At 43.9% G+C, this 25,873-nt stretch overlaps 1 protein-coding gene across 16 annotated transcripts in view; it reads left to right on the top strand.

The window, feature by feature from the left end:
• Positions 1–25,873, top strand: part of HMBOX1 (homeobox containing 1) — a 123,882-nt gene that overhangs the window by 31,864 nt on the left and 66,145 nt on the right. For 14 of the 16 annotated variants that reach the window (XM_030447379.1, XM_030447375.1, XM_030447368.1 and 11 more), the window contains exon 2: positions 18,718–18,801. In XM_030447379.1, coding sequence (XP_030303239.1) covers positions 18,779–18,801 — 23 coding nt within the window. In that variant the 5' untranslated portion in view covers positions 18,718–18,778. Of the gene's footprint in view, positions 1–515; positions 567–18,717; positions 18,802–20,038; positions 20,121–25,873 lie in introns of all 16 variants that reach the window. The other 2 variants (XM_030447372.1, XM_030447364.1) reach the window with 2 other exon arrangements.

The raw sequence follows: 25,873 nt of genomic DNA, 5'->3' as shown, positions 1-25,873 counted from the left end.
TCGGATTTGAAAAAGCTAAAAACCTTTTTAGAATATTAAAGGTAAATCTTCATAGGCTGCTTGAAAGCAATTGTGAGGCTGTGATCTAATGCATTTATCTGCATGTGTGTGTCATTCCCCCTTCTCCCCCAGCCAACTGGAGCTTGACTTATGGTGTCAGTTTTCTCCTTGTAGATGTAGAGCAAGTCTTTCCTGATGTCCCATGTTTTACAATATATTAACACTCTCTGGCTTGTGGAAATGGCTGTACATAAATTGTACCCAGGCCATTTAAGAACATAATATCCCTGCAGGATCAGAGTGAGGGTCAGGCTAGCCCAGTAGCCAGTCTCTGCTTACAATAAAAAAAAAACTTCCTTGCAGAAACTCAGCCTTTATCTTGCCCTTGAAGAAGTGGCAGACACTGGGCTCAGGGCTCCAACTTTGTATCTTAGGGACTGAGTTCAGTCCCTTCTCTACCTCTGCCCAAATCTGCCCAGTTTTCCCCATAAACCCGTTTGGTTTTCTTTCTGCAGTTCATGTTCTGGGCAGCTCTTGGTGGTTCCTGACAGATCAGTCTGTATCAGGTAAGAGTCACTCCAGAGTCCCTTTTACAGGTTAGCAGAGTTTTTTGCCAAGAGCTTTATATTCCAAAGTCTGAGCAATCTTTTGAAATTAGCAGATGTTTGTTATTTACAGCTTCTAATATACAAAAAACCAGTTATCAAATCAGAGTTCAGTAAAGTGAAGGGCTTGATATTGTCTCCAGGTTATAAGATGAATTCATTCACTTTGTATATCTCAGCTTTTCTTTTTCCACTTCTCCTCCTATCATTTGACTTCTGGAGCTTGAAGAAAATGTGCTGTAAATGTGAGGACAGTGGGAGAATGGCTCAGAAGTTTTACTTTCTGATACAGATTCTAAAGAAAGTCTCAAGAAGGATACTGAGTTATCTCACTTCTATTTTTCTTCTTCAAATCCTTAAATAGAACCAGGTCTCATCACTAACCCTTTCCACTCATCCAGGTAGTTCATTTATGCATCATATTTCTCTTGCCATAGTCCAAGCACCCCAAAGGCAGCAAGAGGGGACAAGGTAAAAACATCCTCCTCATGTTTTGGAATAGAGCTGGTGGGCTGTGCTTGCAAGGTTTGTGTGTGGATGGAGGGGAAGGAAGAATCTTCTGGAATAGGAATATATAGAGGACTGTGTTGATGTGGTGAGGGATTCTTTACTTCAATATATTTGTTCCCTCCTTTTTGTAGGAATGGTAATCAAAAGATCTTTATGTTACTGTGAAGAGACAAGGGAGGAAATTATATGACTCTAAGTAATAGAATATTGTCATTTCCTAGAGTGGAGAGACCTGAGTTGGAGGCTTGGATAATATTTGGTCTTCTCTTAAATTCTCCTAATGCATTTGCTTGCTAAGATCATGAAAGGATTTTATGAGCTTTCCAAGTGAGTGGCATCTTACCCCTCATGGTGGTCATGTCCCTCTCCTCACCCCCAAGATGCTACTTAAAAAAAAAAAAAAAGTTTTTAAGCTACCTTTTCATTTGATAACTGGCACTAACTAGCATCTTCCTAGAGGCACATGTCATTTGTTCTGCTGTCTCTGGTGGATAAGAGTCAGATTTCTTTAATTCAAAGTCAATCTAGGAAGATCCATATATTTTGGCTAGATATAGGTTAGGAAATATAGGAATATAATAGGAAATTATAACAGGAAAAATTCTTCACCCTGAGGATAGTCAGACACTGGAATAGGTTGTCTAGGGGGGTTGTTGATGCCCCTTCCCTGGAAGTGTTTAGTCCAGGTGGGATGGGGCTTGGAGCACCCTGGGCTGTAGGAGGTGTCCCTGACCGTGCAGGAGGTTGGATCCTGATGATCTTTAAGGTCCCTTCCAACCCATTCTGTAATTTTATAATTCTATACAGATGAGAACTCATAACCAATGCATGCAGTGAACTTGTACTCCCTTACATCCTAAAAAATAATTTAGATACTTGGTGGAAACTGAAGGAGAGGTTTAGTACGTGGTCTCCAAATGCCCTCAAAGACTCTGTCTTGTTTTGTTCTCAAGAGGATCTTGCAGCAGTCTTAGTGCTGTAACTTTGGAATGTCTTCCAGTTCTTTAAATTACACGACTAACCTCAGTCAGGGGAGTTTAGCTGTAGCGGGAAGAGCCATTCTTGCTCCTGAGGCTCGAGGAGCTGCTGGTCTCTTCCAGGACTCCAGCCACCACACAGCGCTTCCAGGGTAGAAGTGTAGCAGGAAGAGCCTTTCTTGCTCCAGAGGCTCGACGAGCTGCTGGCCTCTCCATGCCTCGCATCAGAGTGAGCTGAGGTCTCTTCTGTGGGTGTGTGTCCCACCTTTATTGGCCCCCTGATCTTGCTCATGCCCAATAGGGGCCTGTCCTAATCAGGCACAGGTGGGCTCACACCCACTCTCTGGCAATTCGAGGCACCTGGTTAACTTATTTCTCTACATTTAGCTGTTTTTTCAGTGATATGTCATATTTCAACATGAGTTAGACTGGCTTAACAAATAGTGTCCTTGGGTGGATGGGACAGAGACTTCTCTAACAGATTAGTGTGATAATATATTATCATCTGGATGTAAAAAATCATAAAGATCTATGGAAGAAATTAACTTAAAAGTATCCCTTTTTTTTGGATAGTATTCTTAGAGCTAGATAAAAAGGGAAAAAACCTCCTCCTATAGTCTCTTGGACTTGGCAACAGAATTGTTAGTCAGCAAGAATGTGCAGAACTTTGTGAAAAATTTTTTAGATAATTGCCTGTTGCAGACTGCCTAAAGGAACTCTCATTTTGTTTTTGGCACCTTGCACTGAGTTGTAGCTTTTACATTTTGGGACTGATGTGTTGATTTATAAATCCTCCAGTCCTCTGGGGGATGTCCAGTTTCCAGACTTCAGTACTTCTGGTGAGTAACCAGGCAGTTCTGACTGAAATAAAAATTTTCACCTCTTAGATGGGAGGAGAAACTTTTTAAGATATTACCTACCCAGCTCAAAAGAAAACTCTTAAGGTGATGAGTGAAATAAGTCTAAAATCATGCACAGGGGAGACTTTATACTGATCTCTGTCTTGATTTTAGTCTGTATGCCTTTGCATGGCCTGAATATCCCTGTGAGCAGCATGCATGAACTTAGGGAAGGCCAGGAAACTCACCTAAAAGTTCAGAAATGCAAGTAATGAGTGAATTGAAAAGACTATTTGTTTATTTTTCTCTTTCATTGCCCTGAAAATTGGAAGCTTGGAGCATAGGCAGTTAGGGCTAAATTAGAACAGCAGCTCCTTGCTGGTATTGCTCCTTGTTACTGTCCTCAGTACACAGGAGACTGCACAGATCTTGTGGAATTGTAATTATTAGGAACTTGTTAGCAGTCTGCCTTGCAGCAAGATGGACATGGAAAATGCAGCTCCCACCTCTGGTGATAAAACCAGGCCTCTTGTAGGATGTTTTGGGATGATTCTGCCAGCTCAGCAGCTGGCTGTGGAGGGGAGAGGGGCATCCAGCCACACCACAAGAAATCTTGTGACTTTTTTTAATTGGCAATCATTATAACTTTAATTCATACCTGAATTACATGGGTGGGTACAGCTGCCAGGGTCCTGGGTTCCTCTCCAACATCTGCTTCTCTTTTCTTTTTTTTTTTTAACGAGTGGTGGGGCTGAGGTTTAATGGCTTTGGTGTCATTTCTTTGGGTTTCAAATGAGTGCTTGTATAAAATTACACAGATATAAAAAAAACCCTCCGGAAGTCTGAATCATAAAGAATCTTCCCTGAGCTTTGAAAGTAGCATGGAGACAGAGCAACAGAGAGAGACATCCAGAAATGATGAAAGTCAGGGGCTGGAATAATTCTTCAGCTGGTTTCAGTTCATGGTGTTATCACTGTACAACAGAGGGGTCTGCAGCTTTGAAGGCAAGTCAACCTTGCTCTGAAACCACCTCTTTTGAACCACTCTTGGAGCTGCTAAGTTCCTGACCCATTTGGACAGGAGCAAGAAGATCCCCTAAAAGTGCTTGGCTGCATGAAAAGGTAGGGAGCTCAGCTCAGGAAAACAGCTCCAAGAAAATCATAGAATCATAGAGAATCATAGAATCCTTGGGGTTGGAAGGGACCTCGAAAGATCATCTAGTCCAACCCCCCCTGCCAGAGCAGGGCCACCTAGAGTACCTCACATAGGAACGTGTCCAGGCGGGTTTTGAATGTCTCCAGTGAAGGAGACTCCATGACCCCCCTGGGCAGCCTGTTCCAGGGCTCTGTCACCCTTACAGGAAAAAAATTTTTCTGGATATTCAACTTGAACCTCCTGTGCTCCAATTTACACCCATTACCCCTTGTCCTATCACTGGTCACCACTGAGAAGAGCCTAACTCCATCTCCCTGACACTCACCCCTTACATATTTGAAAACATTGATGAGGTCACCCCTCAGTCTCCTTTTCTCCAAACTAAAGAGACCCAGCTCCCTCAGCCTTTCCTCATAAGGGAGATGTTCCACTCCCTTCATCATCTTAGTAGCTCTGCGCTGGACTCTTTCAAGCACTTCCCTGTCCTTCTTGAACTGAGGGGCCCAGAACTGGACACAATACTCCAGGTGCGGCCTCACCAATGCAGAATAGAGGGGGAGGAGAACCTCTCTTGACCTACTAACCACACCCTTTCTAATGCACCCCAGGATGCCATTGGCCTTCTTGGCCACAAGGGCACAAAATGCTCGTGCAGAGGGGGTTTGGAGAATGAGCTGCATTGTAACCAGGGAGCCTTTTGGTTAGGGGAAAGTTTGTGGGGTTTTCTACAGATTTATCAGTCCAGCAAATAGTACAGGTTGAGGTCAAAAGGGTTCACACAACCCCTGGATGTGGCACTGGGTTGTTTTGGGAGCAAAAGCTCAACAACCCCTTGATGTTACAGACCAGCTCAGCACTTTGGGAATATGGAATATCTCAATGTGAGGAATATAAGAATGTTTTGCTGTTATCATTTTGGCCACTTCCCTCCTGCTTCCCCTAGCACCAGGCTGCACCCTGTGTTCAAGCCAAGCACAAATGTTTGGTTCAAAACCAGCTAAAGCAGATAATGCATTTTCTGCTTGTTTCTGGAAGTAGAAAAACTCCATGATCAATCAGCTACAAGAATAAATTGATGGCAAGTCTGACTGGCTTCAGATTATTTGTTCTGAATCTCCCCACCCCTTCACCACCTTCTCTCACAGTTAGCAAATTTCCTCCAGAAATTGCTTGCATGCAATTACATTTTATTGGAAAAAAAGGAAGTTTTCAGAGAAGTTAGCAAGTGAAAATGGAGTTGGTAACAGTGGCCCTAACTGCAGCCTTTGCTGCCCACGACAGCTATAATTATATATGGGGCACATACATTCTAGCAGATATTTCCCATTTAAACCACATAAAGACCAAATTTAGGATCTAAGCCTGGTGGCCATAGCCCTCTCTAAATCTCTAATTCCATCTTCTGCCATTCTCAAATGCTCAGTGAGGCTTTTTTTCCCCTAGTTGTTCTATGGAACAGCTTTGATTTTTCTCACTTTGTGGTTATTTTAAGCTTCAGAAAACAATAAGAATGTACTTTTCTCCCCCCCCCCTCCTTTCCTCTGTGCTTTTATGAAAGCAGAATCTGTATAGATAAAGCACAGTTGATCTGTTAGGGATTACTGTTTCTCAGTTATTCTTTTGCTCTTGCATATCATGCCTTTATGTAGAAGAATATTTAAAGGTGCCGTGTAGAACAGCGAGATGAAAGATTCTTTGTGCATTGAAGAATTCTGGTGTCACAGGAGTCCACCTGTTCTCCTGTAACTTTTTTATTATTTTTTTTTTCTAACTGAAGTGTATTTAAAGTGAATTTTACTGCTCATAAAAGCCACTGGGTTTTGACAGCCTTAAAGATTGAAAGGCTGTCCCCACAGGTGGTGGGAGCAGCACTGTGGCCTGGTATTCAGGGCACAGGAGTAGGAATCAGAAGATCCACATTCTCTTCTCATCTTTAGAACAGGTGACCTTGAGCCAAGTAGCATGTTGCTGAGCCTCCCTTCTCTAAAGAGGATTTTTTACCCTCATTGTAAAGATTTCCTCTTCTCTTAGGCAAAAAACAGCAAAGCATAAAAACTTCTTGCATCATCATCAAGCAACAGATCTCTTCTCCAGAGGTGAGAATAATCAGCAGATTTCAGGAGAAGATATTACCCCTTGGAAGTCAGAATTAAGTGGAAGTACTTTAGTACTTGCCTCAGGAGGAACTAACCAAACCCATCCAAAAAAAAGCTGTTGGGTTTGGTGTGTCCTGTATGAAATTTTTTTTTTTTGTGGAGAAACTGGATCCATCTAGAGCCCCATTTCATGTAACACTCTGTATCAGGGAATGGTTAGTATTGGACAATTTGCACCTATCCTGCTTGCAAAGCTTTTCCTCTGATTAAGTACCAGAGGAGTTTTCTTTTTGACCCTTTCAGGCTATCAGCTTAATTCCCAGAAGCTTCAGATTTAATTACCCATATCATTACCACAACATGCATAGCTGCAGATTTTATTAATGACTGTAAAATTATCGAATCCTTTTGAAAATGAATGCAGATTCCCAGCCAGAAGGTCCTTTCACACATCAGCTCTGGTACAAGTGAATCCCACAGGTTAGTGCAGCACCTCTCATCTCCTTCTGTCAAATGCCAAGCCTTGCTCATCCATCTTTTTGCACCTGATTTCCTCCTCATTTACCAACCACTAGTAACATCCTTCTGCAGTTCTCTCACCAGACTCAAGTGTTCCTGCCTCTAAAATGGAGCTGAGCTGAAGTTTTCCCCTTCTCTGAGCCCATTTTTATGCATTTAGCAGCAGAGTGACCTTTCCACCTCTCTCTTTCAGGCTCCTTCCGCTCCCTGCGTTGCTTTTGTTCCTATCCCTAAAACATTCTCTAATCCATTTCATCCTTTTTCCTGCACCATGCTTTATGACTTTGTAAATCAGGCTGAGTGGTACAAAAATCAAATGCTTTCCTGAGATCCTGATAACTTATGTCCACTGTTTCACTCTTGTCTAACCTAACGATTTGGTCGTATAATAAAAAGGGTTTCAGCAGATTTGTCAGGCATGACCTTCCTTTTATGAATCTGTACTGGATGTCCTCTACTAAATTATGCATTTCCAAATGTTCTGCAATTTTGGCTTTTATCAACACTTCCAATACATTCCCACAGCTGAAGCTGGATTTCCTTTTCTAGGAGAATTCAGCAGGATTCTGTCACAGCCCGACAACATTCATCAGTTTTTCAGAATTCTCCCTAAGAAAACATCTCTGCTCTCTGCTTTTTGCCCTCATTTTAGTGGGTATTCAGCACTGGAGTTAGTGTTCTGCTCTATATAACCCTAAAAGTGTTGTGGTCTCAGGGTGGAAGTGCCTCAGCATTTGCAGTTGTGCAGGTTTGCATCTCACACGTGGACTGAGTTGCTGAGTTCTCAGCCCGGGTGAGAAGATGGAGACCAGAACCTCACAGTCTCAGTTTGGTTCCAATCTTCCTAAATAATTCCACTGGAGACTCTGGAGGTCAGTTCAGCTCTCTGTGCATGTTGATTTTTCTGGCCTGCTTCCTAAGGAGTATTTTATGTTGCTGGCTTGGCTTTGTGCTTCTGTCTGAATATCTAAGTGTGAGGGGGGGAAGGGAAACTCCAAATCCTTCAAGTGTTCTTGCTCAAAGCCTTTATGCTTGTGCTGTGCTTATACCTACTTTGAACATATAGCTCCAAACTTGCTTCCAAATATGGATTTCTCTTGGAGGTATGTTCTGACCCACCTACTTTGCACTGCAGATATATTTAGCAAACTTTTGTCGTAAAAGCCTTACAGTGCTGTCCCAAAGCTGTCATCTCCTCTTTTGCCTACCTCCTTCCCAGTTCCCTTCCATACATCAAAAGCCACCTGCCAGAGTTTTCTCTCTCTGCTCAAGGTGTTTTGCCACTGACAGGGATTTTTTTTTGGGTTTTTTTTTTTGGTGGCTGAACAGCTCTGTGCTCCCTGCATGCTGCTGGTTGGGCATTGCCAACCCACACTTGGGTTAATTCCTCCATGTCTGCAGCAAACACCATGAGGTGGAGGAGAAGCTCCCAAAGCTGCTGATGACACCAGCAACATTAGAGGCTTCCACAAACAAAGCCTGAAAGTAGAGGGGATTTTTAGGGTTTTTTAAGTGAGATGCACAAAGAGGAACATAGTCCTTGTCCTCAGGCCAAGATGCTTCTCAGCCTGGGTGGGTTGGGAGCAGCAGAGGAGGCTCCTGGAGTTGTAGCATGATGCTGGAGGTGACCATCTGAGGGGGGGTTATGCCTTAAGACCATAAGGAATGGCTCTTTTTTGGGTCTGAACCCACCTCAGAGTGCAAGTAACACTAGAATACTGGTTGGGTGTCTGCCCTGTCCCTGCTGTTTATTGCAGGAGGAAATAACCAAGTTACAGACACTGGAGTTACTCCACAGTTGTGGAAGACACTGCATTTAATGGGCTGGCTTTTCTGTAGAAAGCTCTGCCTCCCTCATCCATCCTGCTAGATATCATCCAAGATGAATTCCAAGTGCAAAAAAAAAAGGCAAGCAAACCTGCAGTGAGTGAATCATTCCTACTAAATTTAAACCACTTATTATGGGGAGGGGGGAAAAAAAGAAAACTGGGATTACAGGTTTAGCAAGCATGAGCACATATTTCAGCATGTATTGCTGGGTTTGTAATTGCCAAACTACTGATTTCTTGAAACTCTGCTATTAGCATTGTTAATCAGTGTTCCAGACAGTCACTCCTATAAATTCCTGTTAATATGTTAAGCAGGAGAAGGCCTTTGCAAGAAAGATATTTAGCTGGCAGATGATCTCCATCTAGGGTGTGCTGTCCAGGCTAAAGGAACAGGTAGGGAGGCAGCTTCTGGCTCTCAGGATGTCCTGTTTGAGCAGCCACTTGGGGTTTGCTTGACTATTGTTGCCACTTCTAATGGGTCCTTAGGAAATTTGTTATTTATTTGGACAGAAGTGTATGAGAGTGTGTGAGGTTTCTGTACAGGGTTTGCTTCTAGCAGTGAGGTCTGTAGCTTACTGATCTCTTACTCTCCTTCATGTGTTATTCAGGCAATAAGCAACCACGTGAAAAACACCTCAGACAAACAAGCAAATGTCCTTTTCATGGACAGATATTGATGTTGCATTTTTTCAGGCGTGTTGTTCCAACTAATGAAGTGCCTCCAACCCTGAAATTATGAAAGCATATTGCTAAATACCCCCTTTTCAAATGTTATTTTCGTAAGATCCCGTTTAACCAGAACATTTTCATCACTGCTGCTCTGCTGATGGAAGTAATCTTGTGTGTCTTCTGAACTAGTCAGTGGGTAGCACTAAGATGGAGTGTGCTGAGAATGAGTCTGCCCAAGTTCAGCTTTACCTTGGACAGAAATTCTTGTCATGAGCCATGGACCTCTGCAGGGGTGGGAGAGCCCCACAGGTTTCTGGTAAAGCATGGGAAAAAGAGAACTTGGGTCAGGCTGCTTGCTTGACATGGGTAATACCTTCAGAGGTGGAGCTGGTGGAAGCCCAGGTCATCAGAGAGGAAGAAGAGGAGGGTAGAGCCACAGATGTATATATTTTAGGCACACCTGGTTGGCAAGGGCATGGGATGGAGAGGGCCAAGGAGGTTTGATCTGCTGCAGTGAGGACACATCTGCCAGGCCCCAGCCCAGCTTCAGCATCACAGGCAGACATGCAGATGTAACTAATTGTATTCTGAAGTGAACAACAGATGGGTGCCCTGGGTGCCCTCTGACTCCATCAAACCTCCCCTCAGTTGGGAGGCAGAGGGCAGGCACTGGGGACACTGCCCTGCCAGCAGTCTCCTTTGGTGGCACAACTTTATGCAGACTTGTTTGGGGATGGAAAAGGGTTGCCTGTTTATTTTATTACAGGAGTTTGAGGAGCTTTTCAGAACACCATTTAATGTTTCATAAAGTTCCTAACTAGCTTATGGTTTGTGCAGCATGTTATCAGATTACTGATTGGGAGAAGGGAATGGTGATCCTAAATCCAAAACCTGTGTTTAAAAAGATGATGCTTCTCTTGGGTTTTATGCAATCCATTTGCTGTTGCTGAGTGATAGCACATTCCTCTTAATACTTTTATGATCCATACAGCACTGCAGAAATGAAGGATCAGAAGGCATTAATGTATTGCTCCTCTGTGCTTGTTCCTGGTACTGGTGATGACAGAGACACTTCTGGTTTCTTAGCTCAGCATCTGGACATGAGTTCTTCAGCTCACTTCAACTGAGTTTTGCTTCATATTGCACAGGATTGTGTGGAAGCACATTCTGTACCTGCCAAGGGGTTGTGGTGCCCCTGTCCTACAATTAGTATCCCTGCCAAGTGGCAAGTATAATGTCTAGAATTGTTTTAGGGAAGGGTTGGTGGTATCTACTGAGGTGTGGAGGGGGTTCCCCTGGAGAGTCCTGGCTGAAGGAAGGTCTCTGCCTGCCCATGCAGATGAACAATCTGTTTTCTTGGGGCTGTTGGATGGTTTTGTAGTACCTCCCATTTTTGTGTTCCTGAACTTGCCTGTCACTGGCCACAACCTGCTTAGCAGCTGAGCTTTCCTCTTTGTGGTGGATATTTGTGTGTTCTTTGGGATAAGCAAGCTGCAGGTCTGAGTGGAAGTGGCAGCCAACATGTCTTTAAAAGACCATAGTTCTTTAAAGTACAATATCTAAACTTTCATGACTCCCAGATCAAAAGCCAAGCTCTATTCTACACTGGTTCTAGTAGCCTTGGTTACTTCTTCTCTAGACACTGAGAACAGCAGTGTGTTTCCTGATCTTTCCATGTCCTCTTCCTGGCGTGCTGAGATTACATTATCAGAGCTATATGCACATCATGGAACTGTTTGGTCTGAAAATATGTTTCAGATTATCAGCTCCAACCATTAACCCACCACTGCCAAAGCCACCCCTGCCCCATGTCCCTCAGCACCACATCTCCAGGGCTTTGAAACTTTGGAACTCCACAATAGCCCTGGGCAGCCTGGGCCAGGCCCTGACAACCCTTTCCATTAAGAAATTGTTCCTAATATCCAACCTAAACCTTCCCTGGCAGAAACTGAGGCCATTTCTTCTTGTTCTGTCAGTTCTGACTTGGGATGGGTGTTCTGAAGGCACCGTAGACAATCAGGATGGTCAGGTCCTGCTGGACCTGCAGGGTGCTGTGCTTCTGCTGCTGTTGCTGTTTTTTCTTCACTCTTGCCATGGGTGGTGTCCAGGGCATCTCTGTCAGGTTGTTCTCCAACATGAGTGAGGATCTGGAAGCCATCAGAGCAGCAGTTTCTTGTTCTTAGTGTTGGGCTTGCTCTGCATCCTCTTGCACCCAAACTGCAGTCCAACAGAGTTCATCATTTTCCTCTGCCAGAACCAATACTTCAGTGCTGGCTGTACTAAAGAGGTGGTGAACTTTGGGCACCTGAGGAGGTCAAGTTCTTCCACAGCATACTGCATAGTAATTTATAAATATTAATTAATTCATTGCACTAAATAATTTAAAAATAGAAGCTCTATGGGAAAAGGCCTTGGAATCGTAGTGGACAGGGAATTCTCCATGGGTCAACAGTGTGGCCAAGAGGGGATCCTGGAGTGCATCAGGAACTGTGTGTCCAGCAGATCTGGGGAGGTTCTCCTGCCCCTCTGCTCTGCCCTGGGGAGACCACACCTGGAATCCTGGCTCCAGTTTGGGGCTCCCCAGTTGAGGAGAGACTGGGATCTACTGGAGAGAGGCCAAGGGAGAGCCCTGAGGGTGCTGAAGGGACTTGAGCATCTCTGCTGGGAAGGAAGAGTGAGAGCCCTGGGGGTGTTGAGGCTGGAGAAGAGAAGGCTGAGAGGGGATCTGATCAATGTCTCTAAATATCTGAGGGGTGGGTGTCAGGAGGAAGGGGCCAGTCTCTTTTTGGGGGTGCCCAGGAACAGGACAAGGAATAATGGGTTGGAGCTGGAACAGAGGAAGTTCCAGCTCAAGCTGAGGAGAAACTTGTGGAGTGTGAGGGTGAGGGAGCCCTGGCCCAGGCTGCCCAGAGAGGTTGTGGAGTCTCCTTCTCTGGAGCCTTTCCAAGCCCCCCTGGATGTGTTCTGTGTGTCCTGCCCTGGAGGATCCAGCTGGGTTGGACTGGGTGATCTCTGGCTGTCCCTTCCAACCTCTGACATGCTATGATTCTAATTCGAGCAGTTCCAGTTGGTGAGAAATTTAATTAGAGCATAATTAGAGTCCTAAGCACCCAGGGATGGACTGCATGTGAGCAGCCCTGAGGAGCCTTTGTAAGCAGAGATCTATTCAGAGGATGCAGACATTAACTGTGGCAATAGGGAATCTCATGTTAGTTGACATATCCAGTGCTCCTGTGTCACCCTGTTCCTAGCAGAAAGCTGGCAGGGTAATCAGAGCTGATTGGGATCTCTTTTTGAATGAGCCTCTCATTTATTTTATGTTTGGCTCAGGCTGAAGGACTTGGGAATGTCCCATTTGGAGTTGTGTCCAGATGAATGGATGAGCCTTAGGGTGCACACATCCATGGAGTTCCAGGTGTGATCCCTCCTGCTGGCACCTGCTTCTAAGTGGTGTAGGGTAGGTGTTGCCCACTGTATCTCTGTGGGAATTTGTTGGTGTTGGAGTGTTCCTTCACTCTCTGCTCTTCCCTGTTGTCTCCTGATGTGCAGTTACTGCTTTCCTGCCTGCTGTGTTGCAATGCAGCATCAAACATTGGGAGCTGAACCACTCAACTGAGACTCCCCATCTCCTTCAGTCAGTTCTGTCCCACACATGGATGGCCATGTTGCTCTTCCTCATCCACTTCAGTGCTCAAACTGCTCTAAATGGATTAAGGTAACCTCTTGGATCACTAAGTGGTCTTTGGAGCAGTCATTAGGTACCCCTCTTTGCCATGAGTTTGTGTGCCTTCCTGTCAGCCTTCTGCTATTTAGAATCACTTGTAATGTTAGCTGGCTAATTAGTGTCTGGCTTTTGATTCCAGGCAAGTTTTTGATGTGATTGGAGGGGACAGCAAACTGAAATTCAGGAGATGGAACAGTATAGGTGCTTGGTCCATTAGGGCCTGAAGCTCATCTGTAAGCAATAATGAAAGTATAACCCAGGGTTCTCTGCAGGAACGTGGCTGCAGATGTATCTTGATGACAGCATTTCATTTTCCAGCTGCCATTAAGGACAAAGCAATGCTAAATTATGTCCTCTTACTGGGACTGCATTGCCTTTTATATATCTGTGGGGCTTCTGAAGTAGCTTGGGGTCCTTCCCAGTGAAGTACTGATGAACTAAGCCAACATCTTCCTTGCAGACATCAAGGTAACCCAGAAGCTGCAGCAAATGCAGTGACTCTGTTGCTTGGTTAGCAACAATTCTTGACCAGACCTTGCTGTGCACCTTCTTGAGGGGCTACACAAGGTAGAGATCAGGGTATTAACTTAAAAGGAGTGATACTTAAATTTTAACTTGGAGCCCAGAGACTCAAGAAGCAACTCCTCCTCTTGTTGCTCTGCAAGGACTGCATGAAACTGCTTGCTGCACATCCCCAAGGCAGTGTCTGCTCAGAAGGTGGCAGTTCTTAGAGAAGGTTCTTAACCTTCCTTTCCAGGGCACAGCTGTAACACATCCTCAAGTCATATGGCAAAGCATTAGATATTTATTTTTTTCTCCTAATAGGCCTATTTTGGGAAAATGGGCTAGAGAGTCCTAGATTAGCTTTAGTATTTTGGACGCTAGTCCTACTTTTGTGCATGCACCCAGATGAATTTATCTTTAGGTTTTGATACAATTGCAGTACCTGGAGTTTTTTAAAGTGTGGTGTAAACAACAGAACAGAACTGTGTGAACATCTGCCTGGAATTAAGGGCTCTAAGCTAGCAAAGGAAGGCTTAACAGGACCTACTGCCTGGAACCTGAACCCAGACACGTTCAAACTAGAATTCAAGTTACAGATTAATGATGGAGAGGGTGATGAACCACTGGAATGAACTAAAATGGATGAATCCTTGGTCTCTTGCTGGTTTGGAGGCAAGATATCTTCTTGGGTAGAAGTTAACCCAGGTAACCAGTTTGTTTTATTTTGTGCTGGCCTCAGTGTATAGAGAAGGTGAAGCAGATGCAGAGTCCCAGCCCACGTTCACAGGTGGGTGCACACACACACACACATAGAGGCCAAGAAGAAGGCCTGAATATTCTCCCAGACCTTAAGCTCTGCATTAAATAAAAGTCTTAAATTTTGAAGTATTTGATTCCTTCTAGGAGAGGATTAGCTTGTAATTTTGCATGAGGCTGGGAATCAACCTTCATTGTGAATTCAGCAGTGGTAAAACTTCATTCTTGGGGCTTAATTTGCACATTTTCTTCACCATCCAATGCACTGGGTTTTTCAGCAAGCTAAAACTTGGTCCTTCTGCATTTCAATAGCTGGTTTAGTAATAGTCCTGTTGTAGTGGGGCCTGTGTCCTCAGGCAGATAACATGTTCAGCCACTGGTACCATCCTGCGTGGCTCTAAGCCAACAATTTAGCCCCTCTGTTCATGTTTTAGTTCTGCACAAAAAGGTGATGTTTCTGCTCCCCAAGGACAAAAGCTTTTAGTTTGTTATTTGTAAATCCCTTTTTTAAGATCTGACCAAGGAACAGATTAGTGAAACACAAAGTGATGGCATTATTTTTTACTCGGACTGACTCAGAAATTAAAAGGGAGAAGGAATTTGTCTTCCAAATAAGTGGTACCAGCCTCATCTTTACCAAGTGACTTTTTCCTTGCCTCTGCAGGGTATTGTGGATCAGGGTGAACTGTACTTGAAAGCATTTAATTGCATACGGTGAGAAATGAAGAAAACTGAAGTGGGTCCCAAGAATGCATTAAAAGTCTGAACTGAAATGTGAATGATATCATGTCAAGTGAGACAAATGCAGAGTTGATACTCCAGTGCTTCACACTTCCACTTGTCCTTGGCACTGAGAAAATGAGATTTTTAATATCTAAAAAACAGATTGCCATGAAGACTCATCCATTGTAAATTTAAGCTGCCATTATAGCAACTTAAGCTGGGGAGAAGATTGTTCATTACATCAGATTCTACAACTGCAGCCCCGATTTCCATATTAATATTGAATTTTTTTTATTGTCTGTATCAGAAATGGGAAAGGGAGCTGGTGGTGTTTTCCCCTCTGTTAGCAGGTAATTTATTTAATGAATAGTGGGAAAAGGGCAAAGATTTGTGGGTTCTTCTGTGCATATCGACAATATACCCAGGGAAGCTGTGAATGCCCCATCCCTGTAGTGCTGGTTGGATCCCAGTTTGGATGGGGCAAAACCAGTCTGTGATTCTGTGGTTCTGCAGCTTGTGGTGACACATTTTGTTTTGCTTTTTGCTCCTTTGGTTTGTGTGAAAAGGAGACTGAGGGAAAAGAGGGATATTGATTCATTATTTCAAAATCTTGATTTGTTTGTGGCAGAAGTTACGTTGTTCAGAGCAGAACTTTTGGGGGCTAAAATGAGAGGTGAGGATTTGCTTGTTTCCTGGCTGATGTGCCCTTAAATTAGAAAAACATTTAAACAACCTTTATGTGTTTGGGGGCAGGGAAGATACTTCTTTGCCACTGAACTTTAGACCAACATTGATTCAAAGATTATTTGTAACCCTTTTCAGATAGCAGCCATTCTGTTCTGGCACCAGTCTGGCTTCCTCTCCCCTCTACATTTGATTCCACAAAGCTGGAATCTCCATGGAGGCAGACCTGAGGATTCTCTGACCTGTCTCACTGCTTGGCTCTGCATTCCACCTGGAGTAATTCTGCAGCAACCTCAACCATAGCAAACACTGAGAATTCCTCCTGTTTTCCTAGGAGCTCTCTCCTGCTCAGTTCTGCTGGAATGCTCTCATCCTCTGCACTCACAGATCTGGAGTCTCTTGGAAAAGTTCCTTCTCTGTTCCCATCCCACAGTTGGGTTAGATCCTAATGGCTCTTTATTTATGACCTCTGAAGTCTGTAGCATTTTTTTCTCTCCCATTAGTATCACTAATACCATTGTCTTGCCTTTGTCATCTCACACCTGAGTTACTGCAGCCTTTCCTTTGGCTCTCTAGCTCATCTCCTCATGTTCCAATTTTAATACTGCGTTTCATGATGAAAGAAGGTGATCTTTTCTTTGTGGGTTTTGTTGTTTGCTTCCTCCACACTCCTCATCCTGGAAGTGAAGATTCCTCATCTGAGGAATCCAGTTCTCTATCATTAGCCTCTCTGACCTTCAGAAACTTTGTATATATTGAAGTCTAGTTTGTTCCTCTCTGGAAAACAAAACAGCTCTCTGTAATAAACTCAAGATTTGGCAATAAGTCAAAAGCATGATCTCATATTTTTTGTGACTGCTTCAGGGAAAATGTTTTAAATGCAGTCAAGAGATGTAGCAGGGAAGTGTTTTGGTGTAGAACTGTCTTTAAAAGGTTTGGGGGGTGGCTGACTGCAAAGCAGCCTCTGTGTTTGTCTTTTCCATCCATCTGTCATGATTTCTCTCCCAGGTCACAGTGTGTGACCTGTGATCTGCTGGGACCACTCATCTTGTCTGTGACCTTGCTCTTGGTGACCTCTTTTCCTGGAGAGGAAGGCAGAAACTCACGACCCAGATTTAAGCCAAATGAATTGTTTGGGAAATGGCAGCAGCCAGCTCTAAACAGCTCCTTCCCTGAAAACACCCAGCAGGGTGGGAGGAATCATTTGGGGGCAGACTTTAAAACCCCTGGGAATTGCTGGTGGCCAGAAGCTTCCTGCTGCTACTTCTGGAAGATCTCATTCAGCCCAGCCTTGTGCCCTCAGAAGTCCCAGGTTTTCTTCACAAAGGAAAAAAAGAAAAACAGCCCCATAAACTCTGGTATGGTCTTTGGAATACAGCTGGAATACATGCAGCTCTTCCCCTAAGCCTGCAGCAGGTCAGGCTTTAGTGTCTGGACCACCCTTACACACACTGAGAAGAGCCAAAATGTGTCCATCCACAAGGCTTGGTTATTTATATTTTCTATTACAGACATCTCTTTCTGGAGCAGAGTAATTCATCCCCTGTGCTGCTCTGTCCACTTGTTTTCTGTCCCAGCTCACATACACCCTTAGCCCTTCTCTCTAGTTCTTTCTGCATCTGCCTGGATACAGTACCCTGCCTTTCTCCTTCCCTTTGGTTAACAGTTCAACTTCTGAAGTGTTTTCAGTCCATGTTGGTTTGTGGAGAAAGACCTGAGCAGTGATAGCTAAAGAAAATTCTATTAGGTCATTCCTTTTCAGAGCACAGTACCTGTCTTCAAAGCTCTTTGCAGATGTTAGCCAAATAATCCTTTTAATAGCTTATGTGAGTTAAAAGGGTGGGTCACTGTCATAAGGCTAAATGATTGCATAGATTAATTTACTTGTGGCCAAAAGAAATCAATTGTAATTTAAATTTTTGTCTCTGGACTGATTACACCACCAGGCATCAGCTTCCTTCTTAGGAATCTACCATGTGTGTTGAAGTTTATGTCTGTGATTCCCTGTGATTAGTTGGACACTAAGACACTGGGCTGTGTCAGGAACAGCGTGGCCAGCAGGTCCAGGGAAGGGATTCTGCCCCTGTGCTCAGCCCTGGGGAGGCCACAGCTTGAGTCCTGTGTCCAGTTCTGGGCCCCTCAGCCCCTCAGGAAGGAGATTGAGGTGCTGGAGCAGGTCCAGAGAAGAGCAAGGAGGCTGTGAAGGGATCCAGCAGAATTGCTGTGAGGAAGGGCTGAGGGAGCTGGGGGTGTTGAGGCTGGAGAAGAGGAGGCTCAGGGGAGACCTCATCACTCTCTACAACTCCCTGAAAGGAGGTTGGAGCCAGGGGGGGGTTGGGCTCTGCTGTGGGAGGCCATGGGCTTAAGCTCTGCCAGGGGAGGTTTAGGTTGGAGATTAGAAAGAATTTCTTTCTGGAGAGGGTGATCAGGCATTGGAATGGGCTGCCCAGGGAAGTAGTGGATTCTCCGTGTCTGGAGATCTTTCCAAAGAGCCTGGATGTGGCACTGAGTGCCATGGGCTGGGAACCACGGGGGGAGTGGATCAAGGGTTGGACTTGATCTCTGAGGTCCCTTCCAACCCAGCCAATTCTATGATTCTATGAATACTCAGCTGGTTGGCCTTGTTTAGATCTGCAAAGTATCCATTTTTAGTCTTTATAATTCATAGGCCCTTTGGATGTCAAATATTATTTACCAGACTTGAAGACCATGGGTCTGTTGCAAACCATGTCTAAGAGAGTGAGGCTTTAGTGGTCCATTTAAAAAATAATAATAATAATAATAATAATAATACAATTCTGTGAGAAGAAATTCTAATGGTTCCAGGGAGCATTTTTCTAAACCATGGTTAAATTTGGTGACTGTTATACAATCTGTCTTTTAGCAGAAGGATGGATTGTGTAACTGAGAGGGATCCTGAAAGCTTTGGGGATTTTTGTTTGCTCCTTTATTTTTTTAATTATTTTTTTATTTAAAATGAGAAATGACTTGGCCTGGTGAAACTGCTGTAAGGTTGTCCTCTGTAAGCTGGTTGTATAATTGCATGCCAGATAACAAGAAGTCAGAAGTTATTTGCCTTTCAAAGAAATCTCTAATGGGTCTCTGTATTTTAATTGTGTCTTCCAGAATGGTGAATAACACTGAAGACCCTCAAGAGGCTTTATAACGTCCCATCTCCATGTAAAGTATGCTCAGAACTTTTCCAGTAGTGTAAGTACAAGCTTAAAAAAACCCAGAAAAATTAAGAGTTGTTTGGTGGTTTGGTCTAAAAAGAGCAAAGAAATGGTTACAATGATTATCAGTAGTTGGCTAAGTTGGAGAGTTCCACTGGTTTGCTAGACATTAAAACCAGGGATGAGTAGCTTTTAATTCCTTACTTCATCTGGCTGAGAGATATTTCTACTTTTCTGTCACTGAAAAAGCAGGAAAATCACACAGGTTTTAAAACCTCAGTCTTCATCAGAGAAATTGAGCACTGAAAAAGAGAGTTCCATACATCTGCTGAATATGTTAGAGAGTTTTTTGAGCTGTGCAAGAGGGCTTAACACCCTCTTGAGAAAAGGGAACATCAGAGAAAAGGGAACATTGAAAAAGAGAGTTCCATACATCTACTGAATATATTTGAGAGTGTTTTTGAGCTGTGCAAGAGGGTTTTACACCACTATAGGTTTAGGGAAAGTACTCCATTAATATAGTGCCCAGCCAATGCAGAAAACTCAGGGCACCCAACACTAGAATTGGGTGTGTTGGTCCAAGCAGCTACTGCTGCATGTTGTATCCTGCTACAAATTGAAGCTGTCTAAATCTCATCCTTGAATTTGAGCCTATTAGTTTGTTCCTTTAAATGACCTCTATAATGGCTCTTCAATGTAATTGGTATCCAGGCTGTTTCTTCAATAAAAAAGCAAATGAATTTAAAAGCTTGAAGCTTGTCAGGCTGAAAGGAAAGGCTTGACCTGTGCTATGCTGTCATCCATCTCTCTCCCTGGTCACTCCTATGTCACTGTTCCCCAAACTTCTTTTATAGGCAAGACCAAGTCCCCTGGCAATCAGATTCTTCAGATAATTTGACCTCTTGGCTTCTGATTGTGCCTTGTGTCTGAGTTAGAAAGAGAATTCCTGTCTACAGCATAGGTAGCCAGGAACTGGGCTGCTGTGAATCCAGCCAGATTTTCCCAGATCCTTATTTCAAGGATGCAGATTATTCACCTAGTGCATGGACATTTCACTGTGCAAGTGGCTGTGCAGTCATAGGGAAAAAAAATCACAACTGCCAGAGGTTTTGTGTTGGAAACTGAACTACCAGAGAACTGAATTCCCAAAAAACATCTTGATGTAACCATTCATTAGGTTTTTTCTGTTTCTGGTAGCTTAGTCTTCTATTCAAAGCAAGTTGTTTCCTACTTCATTGCCAGTCCCCTGAGGCACCTCCTCTTCTTTCTTTTAGCTGGAAATATGTTGGATTTCAGTATTAAAATCACCACTTGAAATTGTAAAGATCTAGTTCCCAGCAGGAAAGAAGTCTGGAGGTAAGGCCATGCTGCCCTGTGCATCTTTATTGTACTGGTAATTCAGAGTTTGCAGAGTGATCTCAAGAGCTCCTCTGTGCTTTGTGTGAGCACAAGGACTGTCTGTCAGCTTTAACTTTGAAGCAGCCTTTTAACATAAATTTCCAAACTGTGAATTATATAATTTCCTTTTGCTTTAGCAAGGTTTTTGTCATGTTCTGCCCCTCTGCAGCTTTAGTTGGATATTACTTTGTTCTGTTGCTTTCTGGAATCATTGTGGCACGTTGCTGTGCCCTGTTCATCAGCTGCCACCCTCCAGCAGAGGAGGAGAAGATTTTTTAATTTAATCCAATATATGTGCAGTTAACATGGTCACCAAGAATGCAGCATAAGTAGAGGTAAATAATTTTTTGACTCTGTGGAAGCTGGGGGGAACCTATTTGGAGGGGTTTAGATTATTAAATTAGAGAAAATGGGCCAAGATGACCCATTTAGGTATAAAGTTTCCAGATTAAGCCATAGATATCCTTTTGAAAAGGATAAGTGGGCACTGTGGTTTCAGAAGGGGAAGGAAGAAAGCAGTCTTATTAAAAAAAATAAAATAAAAGTTCCAACTTAAATACTGAACAAGATTAAAATTGAACAGTCTTAAAACTACCGTGGTTAGAGAATAGTTTGTTTATTCCTACTGTGGGGCAGCATCCTCTGTCAGAAGGGCAAAGTAGGCTGCTGGATGCAGTTACCTTCATCTACCTTGTTTTTATCCACACTTGGGTGAGAGTCAGTACTTGAGAGGAATTTAAAGCATGGTCTGAACACAAGACTCTTAAATTTGGTCCTAAAAGAACTGGTAACTTGTCTGAAATTAAGTCTTTCTGTAGCCAATGCAAGTGTATCTCTGGTGGGTTCTCTATAAATAAAAGCACAGTAATTGCACTGCACAGGCTCACAGCAGAATTACAGCATCACAGGATGCTGGGGTTGGAAGGGACCTCTGGAGATCATCCAGTCCAAGCCCCCTGCCAGGACAGGGTCACCTGGAACAGGTCACACAGGATGGTGTCCAGGTGGCTTTGGAATGTCTCCAGAGATGGAGACTCCACCACATCTCTGGGCATCCTGGGCCAGGGCTCTGCCACCCTCATAATCAAGAAGTTCCTCCTCATGTTTAGATGGAGATTCCTACGTTCATTTTTGTGCCTTTTACCTCTTGTTGTCTCTGGGAACCACTGAAAAAAGAGTGAGCCCATCCACCCTTGAAGTATTTTATAAGCACTGGTAAGATTCCCCCCCTCAGTCTTCTCCAGACAAAAGAGACCAAGTTCTTCAGCCTTTCCTCATAAGATGTCCTAGTCCTCTAATCATCTTTGTAACCCTGAATTGCTTAATATCTGTTAATAGTGAGAAATGCCCATTAATATTTGTGTTGGATGTTTCAAACCATCTCTCAAAATACCATTTCTGATGGAACTGGACAGTTTCAACATTGTCACTTAAAGTTTACCTGAATTATTGGGTGGGTGCTTATGAATCTGACTGCCAGCAATGACAGAGCTGTCTTGGGAGTGAGTAAAAGCCTGCTGAGTGGAAAGAAAATGGGTGTGAGTAATGCAGATGAAAAAGGACTGGATTGAAACCTTGTCATCATTTATGAAAAACAACAGGGAGACAAGAATGAGTATGTGACTGAGACCAAGGCCAGCACACACTGAAGAACAGGCACTGGAGTTACAGTGGCTTAGAAAGTCAGCACATGGCTGAGCTGTGTTGACTGTCCAGCTCCCTTGAAATGTGACACAAAACACATTAATTCAACCTGGATGAAGAGGACTCAGCAAATTCACTCTTTGTCTTGAGTGACAAGGTATTGTGTCAGTTCTTGGTGGCTGTAGGAATGTTCAGTTGACATTTTCAGCTTTTTTAACCCAAACAGTGTCTTCTCTAAGCCCTCAGTTTTCACTTTGAGACAAGCCAGGTGGGTCAGTTCCTGATTTCACACTCTGAAAGGGAAATCTTGATGGATGTGTGCCTCTTATACCTGCTTCTGCTTGTGGCCAAATTGCCTTGTCCCCATCTCTTGGCTTGGTAGTAGCAAGCAGCACAACCTCCTCTAAGCTAATTCAGCTTGCTAACCAAGGCACAAACTAATTATGGGTGGGTTTGTTGGTCAGTTGATTTTCCTGCTGGTTTAGTGAACTGAACTGGGCTGTGGACATTTCCACCTGGTCCTGGAGCTATGTTGAAGTGCAGAAGAGCTGTAGGGTCAGTTTACCTCCTCTCATGCAACTGCCACCTCAGGACTTGTATCTCCACGTGTTCTCCTGCTCCAAGCAGGACACAGAAAGATTTGGACTTTACCTAATAATAGAGACTGAGTCTTCTCTATGTCATGCAGGAGGAAATATCCCATGGTCAGATCTGGGCTGCACAAGGAGATCTTAGTTGCTTTTAGAGTACTAATTGGGATGTTTGTTTCTTTTTGGAATGCTTTTAAATAAACTAAAACTCATATAAAATCATAGAGTTGCTTTGGTTGGAAAAGACCTTTAAGCCCATTAAGTCCAACCCTTACCCCAGCACTGCCAAGGCCACCCCTGCCCCATGTCCCTCATCCCCACATCCCCAGGGCTTTCTCTGAAACCCCTCCAGGCATGATGGGGACTCCAGCCCTGCCCTGGGCAGCCTGGGCCAGGCCCTGACAACCCTTTCCAGGCAGAAATTCTTCCCCAGCTACAACCTAAACCTCCCCTGGCACCACTTGACTTGTGCCAAAAGTTCCTCTTGTCCCATCCCTTGTTCCTTGGGAGCAGAGCCCGACCCCCCCTGGCTCCAACCTCCTCTCAGGGGGTTGCAGAGAGCCACAAGGTCTCCTCTCAGCCTCCTCTGCTCCAGGATCAGCACCCACAGCTCCCTCAGATGCTCCTCACAACTTCTCCAGACCATTCCCCACCTTCTTTGCCCTTTGGACATGAAGCAACTGTAGCCTAAAGCTCATGTTTTTGCCATGATTTATAATCTTCAAGGAGCCACTGTTACCTGGTCCTGAGTTTTCCAGGTATAATCTCTGTCTTCACTAACACTGAGTGCCAATAAAACTGTTTTCTAGTAAGAAAAAAATTTCTCAGTAGTTACACCCCAAGTCAGGGGTAGATGAGGTTTTGCTTATTTGCTGGGTTTGGATTTTAGTTTTCTAAACTACCACATTTCTTTTTTAAGGAAGTGTCTTGGTTGTTACTTCTGGTGATAGAGCCAGAGGGAGAACGAAGGTGCCTGAAATGATTCAGTGTCTCTCCTCACCTGTGGAAGGGAGGTGGTGGAAATCCTGGTGATGGCATTCCTTGAAACTTGTCCTACACCTTGTCAGATCTGATGCTATAGATAGACCACGTAGGATGGCTCTGTGTGTGGTGAGAAAACACTCAAAGTTTGGCCAGGCCTTTGGTCTGTCTCCTTGCAGAATGCCTGTGGGACTTTGAACAAATCATTCTGGCTTGTCTGAAGGCCAACCCCTTCCTGAGAGCTCCTAGTCTCAAAACTGAGCATGGTTTTCCTTCCCTGCCTCACAGGGATACTGTATGGAAAGATGTGTTGCAAGTATTTAGATACTCCAGCTAGCAGGATTCATGGAGAAGGATTCTGAGATTCTGCCTCAGTTTTAATAAAGGATTGGTCAAGTTCTGAGGTGAACTGGAGGAGGCAGAAGACAGCAACATACTCACCCTGCACCTTGAGAGCTGAAAAAAACATCAGCTTCCAGCCTGGTGTCTAGGGTTAGGCCCACATCTCAGTTTAATTGCCACAATGATTCTCTCACGTGAGTTCAAGACAGTATTTTGATGTGTTGGTGAGATTTCCTCAGCTGTGTAACTCAAGCACCCAAGTCCCACCCCAGTTCTGGTACAGAGCTTATACACCCAAAGTTCCATCTTTGCCTCCTGAATCCAAGAGCTTCTCCTTTGCTCTTGGCACAGGTTGGGGCTTTGGGCCCTGGTTCAGCACTCAGCTTTCCTCTCTGGTTTTTAGGTTTCTGATCCCTCATTCTGTCCTTGAATCCAGCCTCAGCATTTGAATTCCTGCCTCGTTACTGTGGAATTGCAACAATAGGAGGAAACTCACATTTTGGAAGCAGGGAAGGTTAGGGTTAGACAGATAAGGTGTCTGTGTGAGTCAGTCTGTGGCTTGAGTCGAATTCAGAAGTATCTGGCTCCCAGCCCTGTGCTTAGTCAGAGGTCAGTCTCTTTTTAAAGATTTGGATTATGACAATAATTGGCATTTATATTATGTTTTTGCCTTGTAAATCAATCTCAAGTTCTCTCTTTCCCAAAGACACTAAGTGGATACTACAAAACAGAGCAAGTTGTTCACCCAAGAGGAATCAGTGACAAAACTGCTAGAGCTTGCTTACTACCAATGTGCCAGCATCCAGTAAAAGGTATTTTATCAGCAGTGAAGAATTTCACAGACTTGAGGAGTGGAACAGCTTGTGGAGAAGTAGTGAATCTGGGTTTGGGGCTCTTTAACTAGCTGAGGAACTTGAAGCCTCCTGAAGAAATGAGATGTTGATATTCTGCTCTCAGCTTGCCTTCAGTAATTTGTGTAGCAGGGAGTATTTGATTACGTTGGATTTATTTTCAGAAGTTTCAGGCTGCTCTTATTAACTGTCACCATTTTGATGGAAAGCGTATGGCAGTGTTCTGCATTCCTAAGACTCTTTTGCATTCCTAAACAGAACCAGTGACGTTTAACCTCGATAGATCAGCTCCTGGTCTGATTTCAGTCCTTGCTGCAATGCGAGGCTTTCGTTTCCCTGGGCTGAGAGCAGTCATTACAAGCATCACATTTTGTTTGTGAATCAGGATGAATGGGAGTAGAGTCCTCTTTGAAAATCAGGACTTAGAGATGCAACTGCAGGAGATAATTATGCTAACTAACGTATGGAGAAGGATGGCTCAATGTTCGTTGACATGATGAGCACTTGAGGCCTGACTTTTTTTTTTTTTTTTTTTCTTTTTTCTCTCTCTCTTGAAAACTGGTACAACTCCACTGAAAACCCTGGAGTTGCAACTGATGAGCAGAAGTGTTGGCTCAGATGAGTCAGATCCTTAATCCTCTGCTGCGCCCCAGAATTCACAGCATCAACTGCTGGTTTGAAGGCAGCTTTGCTTAGTGTGGTGCAAAGCTTTGGGTGTTTCTGAAATATTTAAATTGGCTGTGAGTAAAAGGAGATGCTCTTATTCAGTAGGAACAGAAAAGGCCAAAGCTTGAATTCCAGAGCACTAAATGGTGTTATACCCCAAATGTCCCAGTTTTGTTCCATCAGTGCCTTAGAGCTGTGCTCTATGGGTCACAGTCTTTGCCTCTGAATATGTGTGCATGGTGTGAGCAGTTTTCTTGTGAAATAAATCAGCCACTCTGTGGAACACCTATAGCTCAGATTGCAAGTCTCTCTCTTGAGCATCTTGTTGGAACCAGCTGCATCCTTTGGGATGGGCAGTGGTGGGGGAGATGTAGAAAAGGAAGGAGGAGTGAATGAAACTTTGCTTGGGTTGTTAGGAAAAAACAAATGGAGAGAAAAACAAGCTTGCATGGTATAAAGCACAGTTAAAAATAAACTGACCATGCAACCAGGAGTAGAGTTTGTTGGTAGCCACTGGTTCTTATAAAAAGCATATAGAGAGGTAGTTGATGTGAATTAGCTTGTTGAGTATCAGGCTGCTTGATAAGCAAATGATTCAGCCTTTGGAGGTAGCAGTGTTATCCTTAACACCCATTTT

This window comes from Calypte anna, chromosome 3 (genome assembly GCF_003957555.1).
Source record: "Calypte anna isolate BGI_N300 chromosome 3, bCalAnn1_v1.p, whole genome shotgun sequence".
In the NCBI taxonomy this organism is placed as follows: Eukaryota; Metazoa; Chordata; class Aves; order Apodiformes; family Trochilidae; genus Calypte; species Calypte anna.
Note: the sequence above shows the minus strand (reverse complement) of the source record. Positions and strands in the feature narration are given on the sequence as shown.